This window comes from Streptopelia decaocto, assembly GCF_964273445.1.
Source record: "Streptopelia decaocto genome assembly, chromosome: 1".
NCBI lineage: Eukaryota > Metazoa > Chordata > Aves > Columbiformes > Columbidae > Streptopelia > Streptopelia decaocto.
In genome coordinates, this window is record NC_138663.1 from 169533969 (window position 1) to 169557391 (window position 23423).

Here is a 23423-nt window from a genome sequence, read left to right on the forward strand (position 1 = left end):
TCTTCACCTTGGCACAGAGGCAGCTGTTAGCATGTCAGATACAGAAGTGAAGTCAGGGCTGAACAGGCTTCAGACTTTTTAAATCTGGTACTACTTACTTGTCAGTAACCTCCCCCCTTCAAAGACTGTAAACAACACAAGTAGTAGACTAGATAAACTACTACATTTATAAGGTGGTAAGACCATAATTACTCAGTTAGACGAGATGATTTTTGCTCTCTCCTCCAAATAAACTAGGCTTTCTTCCCATTGTCTGGAAGAAGCAGAACTCCTTCCCATCTCTCACAAGATTAAGAGCTTGGGAGCCTTGCTAGATATGTATTGTCTTTTGCAGTTTTGTTGTTTTCTTTTTATGATGGGTCATCAAAGGGCTTGTAACCAAAAGACTCTACCCAAGCAGAAAGTTCACCACCAAATCAGCATGCCAGGTACGGTCTAAGAAATGTGAGGCTAGTTTATGAAAAGAAGTGGTGATCAATTTTTCCCCAAAAACATGCTTCTCTACAAGCACACATTTTAAAACTTAGCAAAGAAAAAAAGAGCAAGAACAACAGAAACAAAAATAAAAGACAGACTACTTCAGGAGCCATGAGCAGCCCCTCACAGCCTTTCATGCAAGTATTTCAGTTTCCTCTGAAACTCCCTTTGTCATGGAACACATTGCTTTTGTTGCCAGCTTACAGTATTTGTCCTGTATTCATTCCTTGTTTTCAACGCAATACTTGAAATGCTGCTACATAACATGCTCTCTATTATCACCTGACAGTCTCTCTCCTCACTCAGGCTCCCTGAAACTGAATAAAATAGGGCATGGATGCTTTAGATGAGAAGCCTATCATCAATTTGCATCACAATTTAATTCCTACCTTTGTTCTAAGAAGCTGAGATTTATTATGGAACACGTTGGTATTCGCATCATTTTCTCGGCAACTGTTTTCAGCCCCCACAGTATCCATAATGCTGCTTCCACAAGTCTGTGTATTATAACCACTGTCCACCTGAAATCAAGAAGTAGGGCTTTAAAAATGTACTGCAATTTATCACAGGTCAACTCCTTAGATTCTCATACCTGATAGGACTGGCATTTGATTAACAGAACTTAATCCAGCAAACGAGCTACCATCAGTTAATAACAAAAGCAAACTGTAAAAGGGTCTCTCAGAATTAGTTTGGATTAACTTAAATGTGTTACTGTACATAGTAACACACAAATCATTTATAATTGCTATGCTGACTCTACTGAGAGAGGAAAAAGGGGATGAGGGGGAAGGAATAAAAATCACAATACAACTTGCACGCCCCATTCAGTAAAAAAACCCCAGGTAGTTCCTCCCAGAATGGTATACATGCTAAAAGTTCGTATGTTGAGCTCAGTTTTACAGAGAAGCATAAAGGGATTTTTATTTTTACCTGAATACTACTGTTGTCACAAGGAATTACGCTGCTCTCTGCAAGGGGTGACATGCACATACGGGAGTTTTCAATACTGAAGGTAATCCCTGTCATAAAGCTGGTCATTGGTGTGTTGCTATTGCCAATTGTTTCTTTTATCCAAGTGTTTTCCTCTGACACTTCAGCTGCATCAGCCATATCTACAGTGTTATTTTCCTTTGAGCCTTCCATGTCCTGAAATGAGGACAACCTTTGACGACAAGCTTCCGAGTGATCTGATGCAATAGACACAGTTGCTACAACGAGGTGTGTACCATGTGCAAACGCTTCACTGTCTTGCTGATGTAAGTTTATTCCATTCTCTTCTGCTGGAGAAGCATTTTCCTTGTCTCCCTCATCCTCACCACGATTTTCAACTGCAATTGGTATTCTAATGACAGAAGTCTGATACTGGGCAGTTCCCCTACATGCTCCAAGTCTCATAGGAGAACAATTTTTAATAGGAGAACAACCATCTATATAAGGACTTATTGTACTTGGAGGTGTCATTCTATTTGAGGACGACGGAATATCTGGAGAACAAAACGTAAGTTTTCTTTGGTCTGCTCACAGAAGGAACAAACAAACAAACAAGAACAAAGTTACTCTATCATATATCAGATGGAGTTAAAGTCATCATCCTCAAAACCTTACAGTTCTTCAAATAATCATAGCGAGCTATGTGGTATTTCACTGAGCATAGCCTCCCAACTCCAAAGGGGAGTTTAAACTGCATGTAAACTATCACGGTAAAGGCAAGCTTTTATCCCGATTTTACCACCAAATTTGTTTCCTATGACATAATTTGTTGTATACAGAGGCCTTGCATTTTCAAATGGCAATACAACACACTGTTCACAGGAAAAATATGTGACGGCTGGTTCTGCAGCTTTCTTCAGAAAAATTATTACAAGTATTCTATAGGCATTTAAAAAAATCTGGGGTAGCAACAAAATATTGAAGAAAATCAAACTTATGCAATCTCCATATATAACAGTGCTGAAACACCACAAGGCTCATCAGAGCAGAGTCATGTATAAATGTGGTGTTAAGTCCTTCCAGGCAATGGATGAAACACGAAATACTGACATTTTCTAGAGCAAGAAGGACACAAGATGTTCATGACTTCTTCACTAGTCTGTTTTCTTTCAAGTAATCTTGATGATCACATGATTTGAAAACTCAAGCTAAACAGCCTTTGTCCAATTAAAATGCTTCAGTTTAAACTAAACCAAAATCGTAGCCTTAGTTCAGGCATATGGCTTTAAAGCCCCTTCCTCACACTAGATTAATCCTTTAAATTTATTTTCATTTTTATTAGGTCTCAATTCCTTTTCTATAACATTTTCCCTAGTTGATTTTTCACAAGCAGGTACAGTTCACTGTTTCACATCATTAAGATATTTCACTGCTAAATAGCGTGTCATATAGGAGGAGACTGCTGGTCTGCCAAGCACAGGAACATGTCTCCGAACAAAAAGAAGTTCCAGTATGAACGCATCAGTTATAATAATCAAAATATATAAATCAAGACAATTAAAATTAAACCAATTAAACCATACCTGACAGTGGTGTCTTTCTTATGTGAAAAGCAATTGGTGAAAATGTAGGAGAACCATTATGTGCAGGAGACCCCTCTGGAAACGTGGGACTGGTTATACTTCCCAGACTGTAAGTCCTTGCACCTCCCCGAATAGGACTAGAGGAAAACTGACCCTTCAGTAAAAAAAACACACAAACACGACATATTTTCATAACGTAAACTTTGGCTAATATGTATATATAAAAAGCGTTCTAATTAAAAAAAAAAAAGCTTAATATGGCAGCACTGAGAAAAATTAGTCCTGTACAACTGCACAATAACCACCTCTGTCATTAGTTCAGCTTAACTACACCAGTTGCAACTCTTCACTTGGACTTTAAGCCTCCACACAGGAAAAGAGCAATGGACTCACACTGTCATGTAATACCAACTAAAACCATAATATCAATTATATTTAAGAACTATGAAAAGCCTAAACAGGGAATTCATGCGATCTGTGTATAAAGTATTTAATCTCAGTTTCTTATTCATAACAATGCAGATGAAAGCCAGCCACTATTTATATTTTAATTGAATCCCTACTACCTGAATTATTTAACTCAGCAGAAGACAAAATACTTTTCCTTAAGAAAAAGAAATAGTGGTTGTAATCTTGCTTAAGAGTATGGTACAAAAGGAAAAGTCACTTCAGGCAGTGTAATTATGTTGTAGGAATTCTCTACTAGGTTACCATAGCGAGGTAAAGCCACACTCTTGCTGGGTTACCTTTTTTCCATGCACCATATCACCTAAACCAGTTTAGCTGTGCTATGTCCACCAGGGAATAAGATTCATCTTGTTTAATTTAAAAAACAGACATTATGTTCTATGTTCTAATAAATATCTATTTATCTGAAATCTCTAGCTAAAGAAAAAAAAAAACAAAACAGAAAACAAACAAACAAACAGCCCCCCCAAAAAAAAGAAAAAAACAAACACCACAAACATTTTTAACACTGCATTCAAAGATCCACAAGTCATTTCTTCCACCATGAGTTCACGAGCTATAAGGGAAATAATCGTATCACCTGTTCACATCAAGTAGTATTTTAGACAGCAATTCATGGATTTAAACAGGCCTCTTTTTTTTGTACGCACATTTTGCTGAAAATGTATTTATTCAAACCATTTTTTCATAAGTCTTGCATATGTATCAATTCCTACCTCCTTTTCATAACATAAAATTAGAGCATAATTCCTTCTATACCTTCAAACTCATTCTCACTGGGGGCCACATCAGCCTGGCAGTTGCCTTCAAAAGGCCAAATGTAATTTTAGGACTGTATAAATATAACTACTCCTCACCACCTGGTCTATACGAAAGAATAGCACCATAACATAATAATTTGATATAATAAAAAGTCAGTAACCTTTCTAGACTTTTTTTTTTCTGAATTTGGAATTTAAACAAAAATCCCCACCTTTGGTCTAATACCTACCCTCTCATAAAGTAGTTGTAGCTTATTAAAAACATGATTGTTCATCTTGTGAGGTCTTAGAAGACACAATCAGTACAGCCTGCTTTAGGAACTCTTGTGCCAGCTAATTCACATCCCATCCAGCCCCCAAAACAGGGTACTCACTGAACTAGATGTTTCCAGAGGACTTCTGCACCGGACTGGAGAGATATCAATTGAACAAAGCACTCCGAGTGGTTGAGTACCGCATGGACTAGGCAGAGAAGGAGACAAACACTCAGCCACACTTCCATTTTCTTCTAAAAACAGCTTTCTTCTGAGTGATGAAGAGCTCAGATTTTCCTGAGACTGATCTGCAAATTCATCAGTTCTAAAATATTCACCTAAAAATGGGGAGAATTAGTTTCCAATAAGCATGCGAGAAACAAAAATATCTCCCACTACGGAGACATATGTAACTAAATTGAAACATTTAATCCAATTTACCAATACAGCAAGTAATTAATCCAATTTAGGCACCTATCCCAAAAGATCACTTGTTATCATTACAAAAAGTTGACTCTGTCTACTAAGGTTCCATTTACGCCTATTGTCCTTTAACACCCAACTCTGCATTTAAAAAAAAAAAAAATAATAAAAAAAAAAATATATATATATATATATTGTTTAGCATCTACTTACTGGCCTTCTCCCAAAAGTGTATTATTCTTCACATTTGAGTGGTGAAAAAGGGGTTATTATACTACCCAAGCAAAAACTAGACCCTTTTTCAGGTCTCCCATATGCTTTGGTGGTCATTGTGATACACCTAACGGCAAACCAGATTCAACTTGAAGACAAGTCAAAGCAGTTAGCAGTTTAGAGCAGCAAAGCATACAGATGTTCACAAAGACCCATTAAAATACACTGACTTCACAGATTTAGTTTCTTGCTCTAACTGGCTATTTCTTGTACAAGGAATCATTCATGAATTCACAAACTTTGCATTGCTGGAAGCATTTTTTTAGATGAAACATGAAAACAATACATGCGGTTCTATTTCACTGGTTTAATTTTGATGACCCTCAGTCAGGGTTGTGAACTTCAGTACTGGGATAGGAGCAAGGAGCCAAAAACCTGAGCTGGCTACACCCACTATTCCCGTATTTGAACTGTTAAGAACAGGCCTTTCCATACCCTTGCCTGAGAAACTGGCAACAACTGCTTGATAAAGCAGTTATAATCAGACAGTTCATTCGGACTCTTGTCTCCTGCTCAGCAGCCACGACTTTTTTTGCCACTACCCAACTTCTAGTCCCCCCGTGGCTTCAGTTAAATTAAAGGCTCAGAATCAGAGCTTTGCTTTATTCAAGGCAAGGTTGGGCTCTAAGCCTCATGACCAGCAATCTGTAAGCCTAGTAGCTCCTCTAGGCTAAGTAACTCCTTTATTTGCGAGAGTCAGAGGGTGTCTTTTGCTGACTACCTTCTGTGCATTCAGAATTGTGAATCAATTTCCAATTGTCCTCCATATTCCTCCTCTTTTATCTTTATGTCTACACTCAAATTGTATAATTTAAATCAGATGTTCCAAGTAACATGCAGTAACTGTGTATTTAGAACACCTACTTAAAATATTCATAGATTAGGTTTTCAGTATTTCATAAGACAAAAAAATAGCAAACAAGGCAAACACAAGTTTTCTATTTAGACGTTCATAATTAAATTTATATAATACAAGACATACCTAGTATTTTCTCTAAATTAAAATCCACTGGCAAAGACAGTACTGTCTGACAAGCAGCTGCAATTAATAAAACCAACAAAATTAGCTTGCAGTGACCTTTTACTAAAACTATAGAAACAAAAATTTACTTTCAAATTGCATTGCAATTGAGCTATTTAAGTTAGAGTTGAAGTAAGGAAAAGTGTTAATTAAAGCTAGGATTCTGGCTTGGAAATACTATAGGCAGCACACTTGGGCCTAGAGAGAAATAAAACCCAAAAACCAACCAAGCAACAACACAAACCACACACACACACAAACAAACAAACCACACACACCAGAAACCAAAGAATGTAACATAAAAGCCTCCTGAGATGCATTCTTAAATAAGGGGAAAGATCTCTGAAAAAAGGAAGGATTAAAAAGGAAATGGAAGAAAGATCATCAAAATACCCTGGGGAAAAACACTACCAGTATTTATCTAAAATAAAATAGCTTGAAAGATCTCTTAAGACTTCTACTATTTATTTGGCAGAAAAAATAATCAAGATTCTATAACCTAACAGAATTCATTGTAATTTACCCATAAGCCTGAGGCTTATATTTACTTTTTAATCCAGAAAAAGTGCACACATTGAGTTGGAAAAAACACACTCTACAGTCTATGGAGGACTTCTGTTTTTACCTCTGAAAATAATATGAAAGAGTATAATAGAATGAAATTACTCAGAGAAATTGATATTAAAATTCATGGTACCTTATAAAAATATTTCTACAGGAATATTAACAAAAAATTTTCCCCTTTGAAATTAAAAAATGGGTTACTTTGCTACAGAGAAAGCCTGTGATTTCAGACAGTGCCTGTTACCCACCATTGCTCTTCCCAGGCTGCAAAGCTAGCTGTCTTCCAATTGGAGAAATAGTATTTAGATCTATGGCTGTAAAACAGACAGAACATGAATTCAAGCATGTGTTGCACATAGAATTTTAAAATCTAGCAGCAGTAAGAATATTTCACGCAACTAAACAAAATTTTTGCATCAAAGTTTAGAACAGATTAGAAAGGAGTACTGAAGAATCATTACCATTATAGCTGATTAAGAGAATTTCATCACCTTTCTATTTAAAAAAAAAAAAAAGCTTACTGATGGGGCATCACCTTTGCCCAAATCTTTGTCTCCTGCGGCCTCATCTACATTACACAGATTTAAAACAAACCCAGTTCATGCTTAGCCAAACAGGCTGCGTTCAAGTAAAGCTCATTTCCAGAAGATAACACAGTGTGGACTTGAAGACACAGGAATCCACCACTGCACCCTTTTCACACAGCTACCGAACATATCAGGCCATTTTCTTTTACCGCTGACTCACTTTGCCAGGTCTAGGATTGTGACTTACATTCTTTGTCCAAGCAGCAGTGATTTTACAATTGACAATTAAAAACCACGCTTTCAGGAAGCTGCATCCCTTGATAAAACATTAACAGTTTAGCCTCTTCTAAATCTTGCACAAATTCCCAAACACTTATTTAAGAATTTTCTACTTAATAATTTCTCCAAAAGCTAGATAATTTTGGGCAGACACACAAAAGCAACTTACTTTTGGTTGAGTTAAGCAGAGAAACTTGCTTGCCTTGATGCTCAGTCCAAGGAGAAGGAACTATGAGTCTTTTTGTGAAAAACTAGAGTACAACAGAAAGAAACCACCTAAGCATTTTTAAAAATTGGAGACTCTCAGATTTAGATTAGTACCCTGAACAAGAAAAATTTAAGTCATACCTTTTGCTACTCACAGATCAATATTTTAAGAATTTTAACTCTTCCTTCCCTCAACCCTATAGTCATCCCTTACACCCAAAACATATTTCATTATTTCAGGCCCAGAGAGGTTAAAGAAAAACAATTTGATTTGAAGATCACCCCATGTTCTTTATGACACATACCACCTCAGATCTTTCAATTCTAAAGAGTGAAAATTGTACAGCAGTTTCATTTAACACTAATTACTCATTTAAAAAATGGAATTGTCTCTACCATACTCATGCACAGTAGTTTAGCGTAACTCTCTTCAAATTTCAGTTTGTTAAATTTGTGTATTTTAACAACTGAGCTGTTTCACAGAAATGCTGAATAGACACCGCAGTAACATTAAAAGAAGTGGACAACCAATGCTTTTTGCAATATTATTAGTGTATTTGGATAAACCAGTTACTGGGGAAACACATATGAGTATGGGCACTTCAGTTTTTTTCTCTGAACCAGAAACTGTATCTGCTGTCACAGCTGCACTCAAGAACAGCCTGATACTGAGGAGGTCAACACTATTACATAGCTTCAAGTAGTACACGGCAAATCCTGTTCTCACAACAAAAGCAAGACTCAAAGCAAATGAAAAAAACCTCAGACTGAAACACCCAACTATTATAGGAATAATTTTATCAGAGACGTGGTTTCAAGCTGTTCCGCTGCATAATCCATTAGCTTATGCCTCACAAAGAAGAAATATCCTTTTTAATGCAGATTTAGAACAGATTATCTTAGCTGCAGGTCAGCTACATGGAATCATAAAACATATATTTTGTTTATAGAGACAGAAACTGATAACAGCATGATACAATATAAAAAGGCCAATAACACTAAGGAAGACTTGCCTATCAGATCCTTTATTTTGTTTCCTTAAATTGAAATTCCATTGAAGATTTCTATAGTGGAGATTTGAAACACTTTTCCTTCTCTGCTAGATAAATGGATAGTAAAAAATAAAATGAAAAAAAAGGATAGAAAGAATTACAAGATACTGGAAGAAAGTCTTGCCTGCAACCAAGCAGACTTTGGAAGAAACAAACAAACAAATCACCCAAATTCTGCCATATTTTTAACAGAAACTAAGCTACCTACCACTAACAGTTATGGTAAAACCCAAAATAATCATTATTTTTAACCTTAAATTAACTATTTATAAGAGTTATCTTACAGCTCCATTCCCACTAGCCAAGCCACATGCTATTTTGACCTACAGTTGTGTGAAAAAAGATAGGAAGAAAAAGATCATGTGGATTCCAACTACAACCGCAAGGGATGAGGACAAAGAATTACTTTATTACAGACCTGTAAAACATAATAGGCTCCTGGGGTTTTGAAATCCTATAATAGATATGGATGGTTTCTGTAGGTATGTAGCTAAAACAAATCAATACTTGAAAGTTTTATTACCTCCTCAATGGCTTTTTGCCTTCTGTCTTCCGTCTCCTTATCAATTCTAAGTAACAAATGAAAAACAACTCAATTATCAAAGCCGTCACATAATTGGATAAAAAAAAAAAAGAGTAAAGTCCAACCGTGTAATCTTTTAATCTTTTACAGATGATTAAGAGAAACATTATAAATGAAATTGCACTAAACCCTAAATCTTTTGACGTTTTTACTATTATGTGCAATAATCTCATACTACACATTTAGAAATATAAGTGCACTTCTCAGTTACTTCAGTGCCTTTGAAAAAGATCTGTTCCATTATAACCACAGATTTGCAAATCTTCTATGTACTCCTTGTACCAGCAAGCATTTTTATCTGAACAAAAACTCAGTCACAATTGACTTTCAAAAATAATCCATTTAGTTATGTTGAATTTGTCATACAAATAGGTTTTACTATAAAAATTGCCATGAGATTAGGCTTACAAAGAATCTCACTATAAAATCAAGCAGAATAAAACACTGAGCTGTAAGGAACAAAAGGGCAACGGAAGATATTCATAGAATGTTTGCATGTTTAAATTCCTGACACAGCCCTCTTTCCCAGAACATGGTTCTCCCTTTTACACAGCTAGTCTGTCATATTTTCTTCAGTTCAGAATACAATGCCATATTTCAGTTTGAATAAATTAACACATTCCCTTATGCAGCTTTTAACCTATTTTTTTTTTAATTGTAGTTACTTTAACCATCTTCAAATGATGTTTTAAATAACCTTCAATTCTCACTTTTAGTTACTTCTATGTAGTTTATAAACTCCAAAAACTTTACAATTAATATTCATCATTGTCTTAGCCGAATTGCATAATACTTTCATGCATTATTAGCATACCTGAATTACCCTTGAATAATTTTAGAAATCAGTCAGATAACAGATATAATTAGCTACACAAACACACGTAGATGTTCCTATACATACAGTAACTTTCCCTCACAGCCCTTTCTTTGATGGTGATCAGGCTTTGAATAGATGGGAAACACTTGGACATGCCATCTTCAACTTTGTCTGCCTAAATGACAGTTCTATGAAGACACTCACACAATATTCAGTTATTGCACCAAAAAACAGCATATAATCATCATATAGTCATACATAGTGGATCAAGAGTAATAAGCATCTCTTATAAGCCAGATTCCAAAGGAGAACCAGGGAACTGGCTGCCACAGAAAGTCCTGCTTAGTGCAGAAGGTTTTTTCTTTAGTGAGTAACTCCAGGAAAGCAAAGTGAAAACATCATACATAATTAGCAAGAATAAGAACAAGCCAGTGCTGTATGCAGCTTCAAGCAACAGAGCACTTGCAACCACGATACAGTATGCAAGACGAAGTACAGATTTTTTTTTTTTAAGACTTAACATATAATAGCATAGCATCCAATTTAGAAACATTCAATTTCTACCTGGAGAAATAAAAAAAGAGGGAAGTCTATGGATGAGACTGTGTTGTGTCAGCAAAATGCAGCTCTGCTCAATTATGGACAGACTTCTTGTTTTTCATTAACACAGTCTGCCAGAAAGAAGTTCTAATCATTTTATAAGCAGTGCAATAAATACACAGCACATAGATGGTGCCCAGTTTATGGAAAGAGTAATACTGCACAAAACTAAGTCTACACGTGATACACACTTAGACTTTGCAAAGTGCTCATGAGCTTTTGCACAATGCTGCTACCCAAGTGTTTTCACTACATCATGGATAATTAACAGTTTGAAATATTTATATACCAAATTTCTTATGCTTATTGGTCTTTGCAACTAATTGAGAAAATTACTTGTTAACAAGCATTATTAAAATGGAGTATATAGTATGTAGTAACACTATACATGGGCTTCAAAAACTCAACTCACTTATCAGGATCTTTTAACGATAAGAGCTGCATTTATGACACTTTAGATTCTATAAAGCAGTATTTTAAAATGTATATTAAAATCAGTTGCCATACAAAATCTTATATACATGCACATATATTTACACACATTTAACCACGTACAGTTTGCAGCCACAGGAAGTAACCACCTTAGTCTGTACTACACTGAAACACGCAAGCATGGAGACAGCAGATCTACACATAGACAAACTATCCACTTTCAAGTCATAGCAGATGATTTAAAAAAATAAATCACAGTGGGTATGAAACAGTGGGAGACTGAAAGGACCCACTAAGACAACCCACATTTATATCTGTAGGTCATGCCAGTGATCATCATTGTAACGGTTACAAAAGTCATTTAAATTAAAGCTAGTCTGTGTCTGTCCTCATAGGCTTCCAGAAACAATGTAATCAAGTCCCTAAAACATATGGCTTAAAGCTTTGTAACACATCAAAAACATTAAGAGTCTGAAACCTGCTGGTTGCTAGAGGAAGGCCAGGAAACAACAAGATGTTAAAAATATTATCAACAGTAAGACACGGTAATTCACAGATACAGCGGAAAACTGTTATTTTTTGTCTTACATCTCTGCATCTCTGCTGTAGCAATAAATTAATATTCCTTCTTATACTTCTTCCTGTTCAAAAAGAGGTGCAGGTACAGTCAGACAGTAAGAACAAGAGGTCTAATTCACAATATTGGGAGGCCTCTTGTCCTAACCAGCCCTTTATCCATGTTTCATTTCACTAACAGGACTTGAAAGCTCTATAGGCATAAACAGGATGGAGGACTGTTTTGTTATTCTGTTACTACGATGCTTCGTGACACAAAGTGCAATTCTTTGTGCAAGTTCACATCTGAGAAATGTAGGGGAGTGTTTACAGGATTCACCACTTGTGGCCTTCCCTCAACCACCTTCACCTGGCACATTGTTCTGTATTCGAAAACTGTCTGTCCCTCAAGGTGAGCTATGAATACCAAGCCTGTTCTACTTATTTGTTTTCCCCATGGAAGTTATTTTCAGAGAAAGGAACAAGATCATGATCCCAAAATTATTTTAAGTAACTAGCAATCTCCTTCTCCTCAAAGACAGCAAGCTTACTGCTCTTCCCTCCTTCCCATTAAGTCCTTTCAAAAGAAGGACTGGCATTCACAGAGTGGTTGTGGTTGGAAGGGACCTCTGGAGATCATCTAGTCCTACCCACCTGCTAAAGCAGGTTCACCGAGAGCAGATCACACAGGAATGTGTCCAGGTGGGTTTTGAATGTCTCCGGGGAAGGAGACGCCACAGCCTCTCTGGGCAGCCTGTTCCAGTGCTCTGGAACCCTCAAAGTAGAAAAGTTTTTCCTCACATTCCGATGGAACCTCCTGTGCTTCAGACTGTGCCCATTAGACCCACTGGGCACCACTGAAAAGAGTCTGGTCTCATCCTCTTGACACCCATCCTTGAGATATTTATAAACATCAATGAGATCCCCTCTCAGCCTTCTCTTCTCCAGGCTGAACAGACCCAGAACTCTCAGTCTCTCCTCAATAAACTTCCTAGGCAGCTTTCCCAGCTCTACCCTTCTGCTGGAGTCCCAAAGAAGCTTACACTTCATTGGTCTCAGTATGGAACACTCCAGGAAGATTGTGTTGCAACCAGGAGCAGGAGGGGCAGCTTGGTAATGATCATTGGCAAGGCATTTTCTTGCTTCCACTGACTGCTTTTATCTGGCTGCAGTCTTCCACACTGCAGTCAGTGGATCAGTAGTTCTTAACATTAACAAAGAGCGACTCGGTGGCAGCCTCACCTAAGTACTGTACCCGCATCAGGGACACATAAAAAGCTACATTAAAAGATTTGAATAAGAAATCTTTAATGTGGTGTTGGGATGTCAATAAAGCAAAAGAAGAGTGTTCTAGTATTCAAGGTAAGTTAACTGAATAAAAACGGATGTTAAGTTACCTGGCATGACTCAAATACATCGCTTGGCGTCGAACATCTTCTGAGTCAATTTCCACAGGATTTATTAGAGCCAGCTGATCAATAGACCATCTAAATTTTCCTGGCGTCTAAAAAAAATAAATGGACATCTTAATGCTTGCTAGTCTAAAAAGATAAAAATGAAACCACAGGACAAATCTCAATGGAACAACACAATCATAACTTTCATATAGTTTCTGTCAAAAACAATCAAAAGAGTTGAAGTGATAGACTTAAAAAAAAAAAGTAAGTCAATCAGGCTTCTTTCTCCTGATAGCAGTATTACCATGATTTACAAGATAATATAAAGTGGGAGCTAATATTTACGAACTCAGGTGTCAATTTCTCCTCAGTTTCTGAGGACAGATCTACTAAAGATATAGAACTTTGAATAAAATATAATAGCTTCTACATTTCTATAATCAAAATTATGGCTCCATAAAAACCCCGTGTCTGTATCTAACCCAAGTTATCAAAATAATAGAGCAGCCTTCCTTTCATCTCACATTTCAAGAAGACTTAGGAGTGGCCAGCCCATACGCATCACTCGAAGTCTCACTCATAATGCCAAGTACAGTTCCCGACAAAACCCAATTCAGAAATAATGGAGCTTCACCCCTTTATTTAACACTCAATTACAGAATACTGTTCAAATATCTATTTGAAAAACAGAAGTACAATTAACTTCTATTTGCAGCCTGCTTAGCATGTAAGTATGAACTGGCTTTGTTCCAGAAGAAACAGCAAGTGCCACCAAAATTATTTGGCTTAGTATATAAAGTATGCTCAACAAAATGCACTCTTTAATGCAATTCAAAACATTAACATTACATCTGTATAGTTACACAACTGAAGACTAGATCTTACAGATGAGGACTTTGTTGATTTAAAGACTGAAGGACTGGAGACAATCTGCTCCTGAAGAGTATAATAATCACTGGGACTTTCGAAAGGATTCAGGAATGTGACTCGTCCTGGAGTTTCTGGTGTTATCTGCATTTTAGCTTCTTTTGTATCACCCATAACACTGAGCTATACCTAGAAAAGAGAGAAGGAAAGGAAACACAGAGCAGGGGGAAAAAAGAAAATTATAATTTCGACTTTTTAGGGTCACCTTGAAGCTTTCGGGAGTAGACGATACATCATTCTTAAGGAGCCAGAAACATTTAAAAGACTAAGAAAAACCAAGTTAGTTTTGGCTTGGAGCTACTGATACGTGTAGCTAACAAACAGAATCTATGAAAAGCAGATAAGAAAGGCCACTGAAAAGGCAATTAAAAAAGAAAAGAAAAAAGAAAAAAAAAGAAACAAAACACAACAAACAAGAACAAAAAAGAAACAAAACGGCCAAATTGGTTCCTGGAGGACAGCTCACATCCCCAACGTGAGTGCTCAGAAATACAGCGGTGTTACTGGACGGTGGGTACCAAAGGGACGATCGTCCCGGGTGCCCCCAGCCCCGCATTACCCACCAGCTCAGCAGCGAGCCCCGAGGGAACCGCAGGGCCGGGCCGGGGCTGCCGGCAGCCCGTCCGCACCGGGCAACCGCAGAAGGTTCTGGTCGGAGGCTGCTGACGCCGGGGGCGGGAAGCGGCCTGTCGGCCACTGGGTAACAACGGCCTCGGCCAAGTCCCGCTTCGCTCGGGCGCTAAAGTTGCACCCCCACGCCCATAAATCAAAGCCGCCCCGGGAGGCGCCACAGCTCCCTCCCGCAACGGACGCGGGGAGAGGGGCCGGCAGGGTTGCTGTTCCCCCCTCAGGCCGTGCCCCGGAGACGGCGAAGGGGCCGGGAGCTCCGGGGAAATGCCCCCGCTCAGCCCCCACGCACAGGCCCGTGTGACCGAGCCACTCGCCCCGCGCAGCAGGTACCTGCCGCTGCGCCCGCTCACACCAGATCGCGACTCCCGCCTCCGCCGCGCCGGGCGGCTCTTTAACTAACCACGCCCTCTCCCGGACTCTGCCCAATCACGACGCGCAGTCTTCACCGCCAGGCCAATGGAAGGAGCGGCCGGTCTCGAACGCGCCAATCGCCGGGGGAGCCGCTACACAAATTCGAAAGAAATCCCGCCCTCCGCCTGCTTGCTGCTGGGGTTTCGAACGATGTCGGTCCGAGGGAGGGAAGGGGGGAAACGGTGGAGGGGACTCGTTCCGGTTCCGGGTGGGAGGTGAGAAACGGTGCTGGGTCGCCATGGCGAGCAACGCCGCCAGCCTCAACGCGGTGCGGGAGACCATGGACGGTGCGTGACACTGCGGGTGCTTGGGGCGGGGGGCGCTTCCAAGGGGGGACTTAATTAGCTCTTAATTAGCACAGACACCTCTCCTGTGAAGGGGCTTACGGTTTGCAGTTGCTGGAGCATTTAGCGCGTTGCGATTTCTCGTTACTTAGTATTGTACGTAATGTCTGAAACGCTTCAAATAAGCGTGTGGTGCTGGTGTGTTTGAGGCTCCTGCGATCTCTGTTGGCTGTTTGTTATAATTAGCTGTTAAACATTTAATTCAGAATAACTTTTTTTAAAAAAATTTATAAATATATACCCATCCATATATATCTATATACTTTTGCTCTTCTTTGTCGTTATTTGAAATGGTTAATGCAGGTTAATATTGTATTACATTGTATTATTGTAGAGTCTTGCATCTGGTCAGGAACAACCCCAGGTTCCAGTACAAATTGGGGAATGACCTATTAGAGGGCAGCATGGGGGAAAGGGACCTGGGGGTCCTGGTGGAAAGCAGGATGACCATGAGCCAGCACTGTGCCCTTGTGGCCAGGAAGGCCAATGGCATCCTGGGGTGTATTAGAAGGGGGGTGGTTAGTAGGTCGAGAGAGGTTCTCCTTCCCCTCTACTCTGCCCTGGTGAGACCACACCTGGAATATTGTGTCCAGTTCTGGGCCCCTCAGTTCCAGAAGGACAGGGAACTGCTGGAGAGAGTCCAGCGCAGGGCAACAAAGATGATTAAGGGAGTGGAGCACCTCCCTTATGAAGAAAGGCTGAGGGAGCTGTATCTCCTTTTAGCTTGGAGGAGACTGAGGGGTGACCTTATTAATGTTTACATATATATAAAGAGTGAGTGTCACAAGGATGGAGCCAGGCTCTTCTTGGTGACAACCAATGGTAAGACAAGGGATAACAGCTGCAAACTGGAACACAAGGGGTTCCACTTAAATTTGAGAAAAAACTTCTTCTCAGTGAGGATAGCAGAGCACTGGAACAGGCTGCCCAGGGGGGTTGTGGAGTCTCCTACTCTGGAGACATTCAAAACCCGCCTGGACACATTCCTGTGTAGCCTCATCTAAGTGTTCCCACTCCAGCAAGGGGATTGGACTAGATGATCTTTTGAGGTCCTTTCCAATCCCTAACATTCTGTGATTCTGTGATTACCTGGCTCTGTGCATCTCAGATTTAAACTGAAGGTGAAGGAAGTGCAATGGGAGGGAAAGGAAGGACCAGCCCTGTGATCCTGTAAGTGGCAGCACCAGAACTGATCTTAACCCAAATATCTTGTACCTGAACTGATCTTAACCCCAGTATCTTGTTCTGGTGGACTGCTGATGTTGTAAAACCAAAGTAATTTACTTAAAAAAATAATAGTGAAAAAGTTTTGAGAATGGCAGTTGGTGTTACAAAATTAGAGTAGTTTCTGATAGAAAAAAAATGCAGCCCTTTTGGAATAGGGGGTGTGAGAGAAGTGGTGCTGGGAGGAGTTATAAATATTCCAGAGATCTATAAGCTGTGAGAAATATGAGTAGGGTGAATAAAGGTCAGGAGTTCACTCTCTCTTCCAGCCTGACCGTGAGGAATCAAAGCTGGTATGTTCAGGAGGTGTTTCTGAGCAACGTGTAGTGTAAAACTCTGGAGATCCACGGAATGGCTACAACAGAAGCTCATACGGATTTCAGGCAGAATGAGAAGTTGCCTGAGAGTTGTTAAATATGAGGACTTTCTCTGGAAATGCCTTAATGAGGGACTAGAGATGAGAGTGTCCAGGGGGGTTATTGCTTTGTGTTTGTTATTTTCTCGCGATCTTCTCTTGTATTATAGTTATGGCTACTGTCACACAAGGATTCTTTAGCAGAGACTTTCTTGAGTTGAACTGGTGTAAAAATTAGTGTTTTCAGCTGCTGATCTACCCACTGTGACCTGCTGCTGGAGGTAAGGCAGAACTAGCAGGATTGTTATGGTTGCTCAGATGCTTCAAGAGAATAAGACTATTCTGTGCAGATGGAGAGAGATTTGTTGGGAAGGACAGTGATTCTAAGTTTTTGTAATTGTACTTGACAGCTACCCTCTCTCCACTTCTGCAAGAGTGTTTTAGATGGGAAGGATGATATGCAGATTTAAAGACAAAGGAAGGCTTTTGAGAAGTGCTATAGATAAACTGACTTCCAGTATAGGAGCCCAGGATAGACATTCATAATTTAATTTCTTTCTGAGGTCAGGTGTTTTTAGAATAAAACAATTTTCCTTTAACTTAAAAATACACTTGATCTTTAAAATTTACTTAAAGAGAGTCCTAGAAATAATGAAATTTTGTTGCTGGTTTTATTTTGGTTTTTGGTTTTGGTTTGCTTGGTTTTTCTGTTCAAAATAACATTAATCTTTTGAAATTTCCATTATAAAAATATTAACTTAAAGTGCTTAGGTGAAGTAACTAAACATGTGAAGCACTGTGATAGCTGTATCCATGTAATTAGATTTTTCTTGATGAGGATAATTTCTTTTTAGACCTTTTTAGATAGAACATGTGTCTTAACTTACTGCGTAAGAAATAGGCACCAATTGGAAGTTAGTGGGTTGGTATTAAAAATGTGGTTTATATTTTTAGTAGTTTGAAAAAGTAAAATGCTTAATCTAGAATGTCAGATATTAATATTTAGCAGCTGTCCTGTGCAGAATTGTTGTTAAGAGCTCAGATTTTTTGTGGAGAAACTGTGGCACCTCTCTGCCAAAGTTGCTGCCTCAATACCTAAAGATATTTTCAATTAGAAACTAATGACCACATGCTGGTATAGGGAATTGGAATTTATCTTTAGTTAGATTCTACCTTTGAATAAGTCACTTGCTTAGGAGTTTTTATTATTAAATGGTTAAAGAAAGTCAGAATTGTTTATTTCAGGGAAGCTGTCAGGCTGTCTTAGTTCTGTAGCTTTTCATGTTCACCGGCATTTTATTGCAAGCGCGTTGATTTGTTGTTGCTTTATCTGGCTGTTGACGATGCTTTTGTGCAGACAGGGTGGGCATTTGGAAAGGCTTTTGCTTTCAAGCCAGTGGGACCAGAAAGCCTCATTGTGGAGAAGGAAGCTTCTCTTGTGGATAGTAGCCATGGCTTTAGTCTCGCAAACTGCTTTAGTGTCTTAAACTGTGCATGTTCTTAATGTCTCAGCCTGGTTAAGTGTGACTCTGAGAGTATGGCTTTGGTAAACCAAAGCAGAATATTTTCTTAGCTGTCAAGTGGACAGTTGTCACTTGCCATACTGGCTTTACATGGTAAGAAAGATCTTCTAGTTTGGGGGAGTTTTGATTGCAGAAACATTGTGAAGAACATCTGTTGAAAATCAGCCTGTATTGCTGGAGGCTTAACGTCAGGATGGAGATCACTGTAGTAACCAGAAATAAAATCTCAGTGCATTGTTCTGTTACATATATAACAAACTGTTTAAAGGAATCAAAGAAGAGGGGCCTTCCAGGGACAGTTTGGAAGGAGACAGAGGGGGATCTTTGTTTCTGCACAAAGCTTAATGGAATCTCCTACGAAAGGTTTCATACTGATGTTTGGCACTGCCCTTGATTCAGGTCACGTAAAAATCACATAGTTAATCCTTGAGCGAGTGTTAATGTTAGACCTGAAACCAGGTTTAATTATGGGAGGAGGTGGCTAGAAAACTCCTGAAATTCTCTGTAAAAGCTTTAAGAATGTTCTTCCAGTCAATTTTAGTACAACTTTGTCAGTATTTGGAGTTCAAAAGCATGGATTATTCTTATAGCCAACCTTTCGCATGATTGGCAAGCCTGTTAATTATTGAATTCTTCACTTATTTTTTTATTTTTCAAACCCCATCATCCAGTATTAAGTCTGCTGAATCAGAAAAGCATGGTATTTTTGTTAGAAGTTGTGATGGAAAGCTGAACGTGAATGTTGTTGTTGAGGTTCAGGCTGCAAGAGCCTTCTACAACTGTCATATTTACACACTCTGCTGTAGAAATTAACTGTTGATTAATATCATGTTCAATCATTGAAATTTCTTAGTCTGTAGGGATTAAAGTGCTTTCATTTTTTTCTGTTGCAGTTCTGTTTGAAATTTCAAGAATATTAAACACTGGCTTGGATATGGAGACGTTGTCTATTTGTGTGCGGCTTTGTGAACAAGGGATAAATCCAGAAGCATTATCATCTGTTATTAAAGAACTACGTAAGGCTACAGAAGCTCTAAAGGTAAAGCTTTTGCCTAAAATGCTTATAAATTTGTTTTTAAGAGTCAGATGTATGTTCAACTTGCTATAATTCAGTTTGTAAATTGTACTTTAAGATATGAATCATTTTTAAACCAAGGAAATTAATGTTACGTAGAAAAGACAGCGAATACAACTGAATGGGACATGAAGCAAGAAATGGTATGAATAAAATATTTTCAGAAATAATTCACTCTTTTGAAGGACAAACAAACAAAACCGCACCACCAATTTATTCTGAGCATTTGTAGGCACCATTTGCCCCCTTATCTGCGTCATACCACAAATAAATTGCTGCTTTCTACTTTAAGCTATATCACTTCATTTCTACAACCTCAGGCCTAATAGTATGCAGCAGTACTTCTAAACAGGTACAGGCAGCTTGCTAATGTAATCTTCATATATTGCTTTTACCACATTAACCTGTGCTTTGAATCTCTCCAAAGACAAACACGGGGGGTGTGTGTGTATATATAATACTTTCAATACTTCAGCATTTAACTGTTTAACTAATAGAGAGGGTAACTATGGTTTTAAAAAACAAAATCTTCACTTGCCTTTTAAAGGATGTTAATTATTTACTGTCTACCTAAATATAATCATTTATCTTCCACTGTATCTTATATTTGTTTATTTCTGGGGGGTGGAGGAGAAACCTCTATCTAGCCTGCCTATCTGTGTTCTGGAAGACTGCGTTCTGATTCTTAGAAAATTCAGCTTACAGATTTTTGACTAGATGGATGCTAATCATGGCTATTTTTCGCCAGTTTTAATTTTTTTTTTTTTTTACTTAATTTTTAGCTTAACATTTTTCTGTACTCATGCATATTTTATATTTGTGTACATGCTTAAATGTGTGCATACATTTACGGTTAACTGTGTATATAAGTGATTGAGAGTTGTTTTACTTCTTCCTTTGCTTTTACTGTTTTGTCATTCCTGTTGCTATCCTTTGCCTGTTTGTCCTGTAACTGGCTTAAAAATCTAACAATGTCAGTCTCCAACAACTGTACTTGTTGGCTGGGTTGAGTTATTCAGTAATAAAAATACTTCCTGATGACCATGATCAAATAATTGGCAGTATGATTTATGCAGTTATGATTAGTGTCATTCTTTTAAGTTTCGTATCAATAATTTATTTGTATGAGTGGGAATAAAACATACTGTAAATTGTATAAAGAAGTAAACTCCAAAGGAAAAATAATCTGTGCATTTGAGCACTTCTCAAAAGCATTAGGGTAAAATGTGCAGTATACAAGCTGCTCAGATACAAGATATACAGTATAACACAAGCAGACATTAATGGTTATGTTAATAAAGGCTAATGGCAGTTGACAGTATTCTTTAAAAAACAGAAGTATTTATTAGAGAACAACACTACATATCTTATTTTCATAAGTAGTTTATTTTTAGACTTAAGTTCTCTAGGTAAATTAGTAAAATAATTACAAGAAAAGATTACATCTACATGGTGTCTACTTTTGGTGACCTGCAGTAAATATTTTTTCTGTTTCTAGGCTGCTGAAAATATGACAGGCTGACATGGGAGGAGATTTCTGCATGAGAAGAATGCCAAGTTAAAATTAAGAGAGACTTTGAAGATTGCCACTGTTCAGAAAAAAAGTGAAATGAGTGTGTGTGCAAAGGTTTCAGAACATTTCTGTAATCTTCTTGAAAAGGATGATGCATAGAATAGCTTTGAAAAGTTTTTTAATAAGTTCACCAATAATCTTATTACTTGGTATTTTTGTGAACTATTCATGAATATAGTGCAATTGTTCTTTGGCATCCGGTATTTTTTAAACCATGTCAGATACTGCACACTTGCTGAAATTACTAGTGTGTAGCAACGAATATTGTTACAATGAGCATAACTTGTTAATGCATCCTTTAGAACTGCTAGTATATTCTGGTTTTTATCTCTTGCTTTGAAAAACTACGTGTACCATTTTAGTTTTGCTTTATGGACCAGATAGGAATGAAACCCATCCTGACTTTATTTTAATTACAGTGAGCACAGTGACTTAAGTCTCAATCTGAAAGTAAGAAATAAAGCACTTTTGATAATGTAGGGAATTACTTGTCCTTTTGATCCAAATTGCTGGAATAAGTGTTTTTTAACTTGGATAACAAAAGAGCTTCAGTTATCCATGTAGAGATGTATGTAAATTTATATTTTAGATTATATGGGATATTTTACAGAGTTCAAATGTTACATTTGTTCTGACCACTAGATCTAAAAGTGTTAAGGCTATATTGTTACTTCCTAGTCAAAGCATATATGAGAAGCATCAGATTTGGTTGATGGGAATCAATGAGTCTTAAAAAGCCATCTGCTACGGGAATGTCTGCTCATTCAGCACTAGGAATCTTCACTGATGCCAAAACAAGTGTTCATACAGTAAACTGTTTATCATGTTACTTTCCAGTAAATATCCTTGCATCCAGGAATTTTATTTCAGAAAAAAAAGTTTTTTTGAGTATTCTTCATCTGCTTGCTGTTTAAGCTTTTTCATTGTTTTTTTAGCATGGCTACAATGCGTAGAGTTAATAGGACCTAAAGTAGCTTGTAAGGTTAATAGGGTGGAGCACCTTTGTAAATGAACCTGAATTTTAGTTAAGCCACTTTATGCAGAGAAAAAAAGTTCTTTCTACTGTAAGAGTTTACATCATGTGCACTCTAGGTCATAGCTCTACAAAAAGTCATCAAGGAGGCTAAATACTTCATATTGTTGGCAGAGAGAGTAGAAAAATATTTCTGTTGCACTGAATCACTGGCCAAAAAGTCATTCCAGGAGGTTGCTGTGAACTTCTGGATAACCCAGCTGGGGGACTTTTAAGTGCTATGTTTGCTCACTCATATAAACACAAAATCCCTTGTAAATTGGTGTTGTAACTTCAAATTTATAACATTTGAATACAGTGTAATGTTTTTTGAAAACATTAAGATATCCCTAGTATGAAACATTTATTTCTAGTATCAACAATGAAATTTATCCTAGGAAATTTGAAAAGTCAGTAAGACATCAAGAAAACACCGGGTCAGATCAACACAAATTAGCAGTTAGCTCTTCTACTTAACTTTATCTACACTCAGTGTTGTATGTCAGAAATGAAAAAAGACCGGGAAGCATTCTTGCTGTTTTCATGAGCCATGTTGAAGTCTGAGTTGTCACTTACAAAATTTTCAGAGATTAAGTTTCATGGAAACCGTAGCAAATTTGCCCAAGATAATTATGAAATCCTATTAAAGTGCATGTTTCTGCTGGTACTTTTTCTTTTCCTCCATTACCAGATCTTTGGGCAATACAGGAATTCTGATGACTTCCCTTGAATGTCACTCTCTTGATTACTTTGTATTTATGTATTTCCAGGGGGTTTTCTGACTTACTAGTTTGATTTCAGTTTTGGTTCTGTGTCTTTGAAATGCTTAAAAGCAGCTTGCAAATGCAGTATGAAAATAATTTAGATGTATATCTTGATCTGGCCATTAAGTTGCACCCAGCATTTTACCATCAATAAACTTACTGGTTTTATGAATTTGGACATTTGCTGGTAGACCATTTGTCATGCAGAGTTATAGAAGTGGGACATGTTTTTGATGTTCAAAAACCTAATTTGATGGGTATAAAGCTAAAAAATGCATAGTTATTTTTATTACCTGGAACTAAATGGTAACATTGGTTATATTTAATAGTTTGTATTTACCAAATGAAATGCAAGCCTTATAAGGTTGACCATTTAACA

At 37.8% G+C, this 23423-nt stretch overlaps 2 protein-coding genes across 6 annotated transcripts in view; one reads left to right on the forward strand and one right to left on the reverse strand.

Annotated features, from left to right (window-relative positions):
* Positions 1-15182, reverse strand: part of BORA (BORA aurora kinase A activator) — a 22955-nt gene extending 7773 nt beyond the window's left edge. For 3 of the 5 annotated variants that reach the window (XM_082054227.1, XM_082054226.1, XM_082054224.1), the window contains exons 1-11: positions 15094-15182; positions 14092-14262; positions 13207-13313; positions 9346-9391; positions 7733-7814; positions 7006-7071; positions 6155-6211; positions 4597-4814; positions 2994-3147; positions 1411-1994; positions 867-998 (exon numbers count right to left, since the gene is read on the reverse strand). In XM_082054227.1, coding sequence (XP_081910353.1) covers positions 867-998; positions 1411-1994; positions 2994-3147; positions 4597-4814; positions 6155-6211; positions 7006-7071; positions 7733-7814; positions 9346-9391; positions 13207-13313; positions 14092-14247 — 1602 coding nt within the window. In that variant the 5' untranslated portion in view covers positions 14248-14262; positions 15094-15182. The remainder of the gene's footprint in view (positions 1-866; positions 999-1410; positions 1995-2993; positions 3148-4596; positions 4815-6154; positions 6212-7005; positions 7072-7732; positions 7815-9345; positions 9392-13206; positions 13314-14091; positions 14263-15093) is intronic. The other 2 variants (XM_082054225.1, XM_082054228.1) reach the window with 2 other exon arrangements.
* A 112-nt stretch (positions 15183-15294) lies between these two features.
* MZT1 (mitotic spindle organizing protein 1) lies at positions 15295-21747 on the forward strand. The gene is made up of 3 exons (XM_082054279.1): positions 15295-15461; positions 19514-19659; positions 21194-21747. The coding sequence occupies exons 1-3, from the start codon at positions 15413-15415 to the stop codon at positions 21215-21217; spliced, it is 219 nt and encodes a 72-aa protein (XP_081910405.1). The 5' UTR covers positions 15295-15412; the 3' UTR covers positions 21218-21747.
* The last annotated feature ends 1676 nt before the right edge of the window (positions 21748-23423 follow it).

Bases quoted from the DNA above. Each gene is read 5' to 3' on its own strand.
- MZT1 (XM_082054279.1), top strand. From the start codon at position 15,413: ATGGCGAGCAACGCCGCCAGCCTCAACGCGGTGCGGGAGACCATGGAC. The intron at 15,462-19,513 runs GTGCGTGACACT...TTTCTGTTGCAG, and splicing joins GGTGCGGGAGACCATGGACG to TTCTGTTTGAAATTTCAAGA. The intron at 19,660-21,193 runs GTAAAGCTTTTG...TTCTGTTTCTAG, and splicing joins AGGCTACAGAAGCTCTAAAG to GCTGCTGAAAATATGACAGG.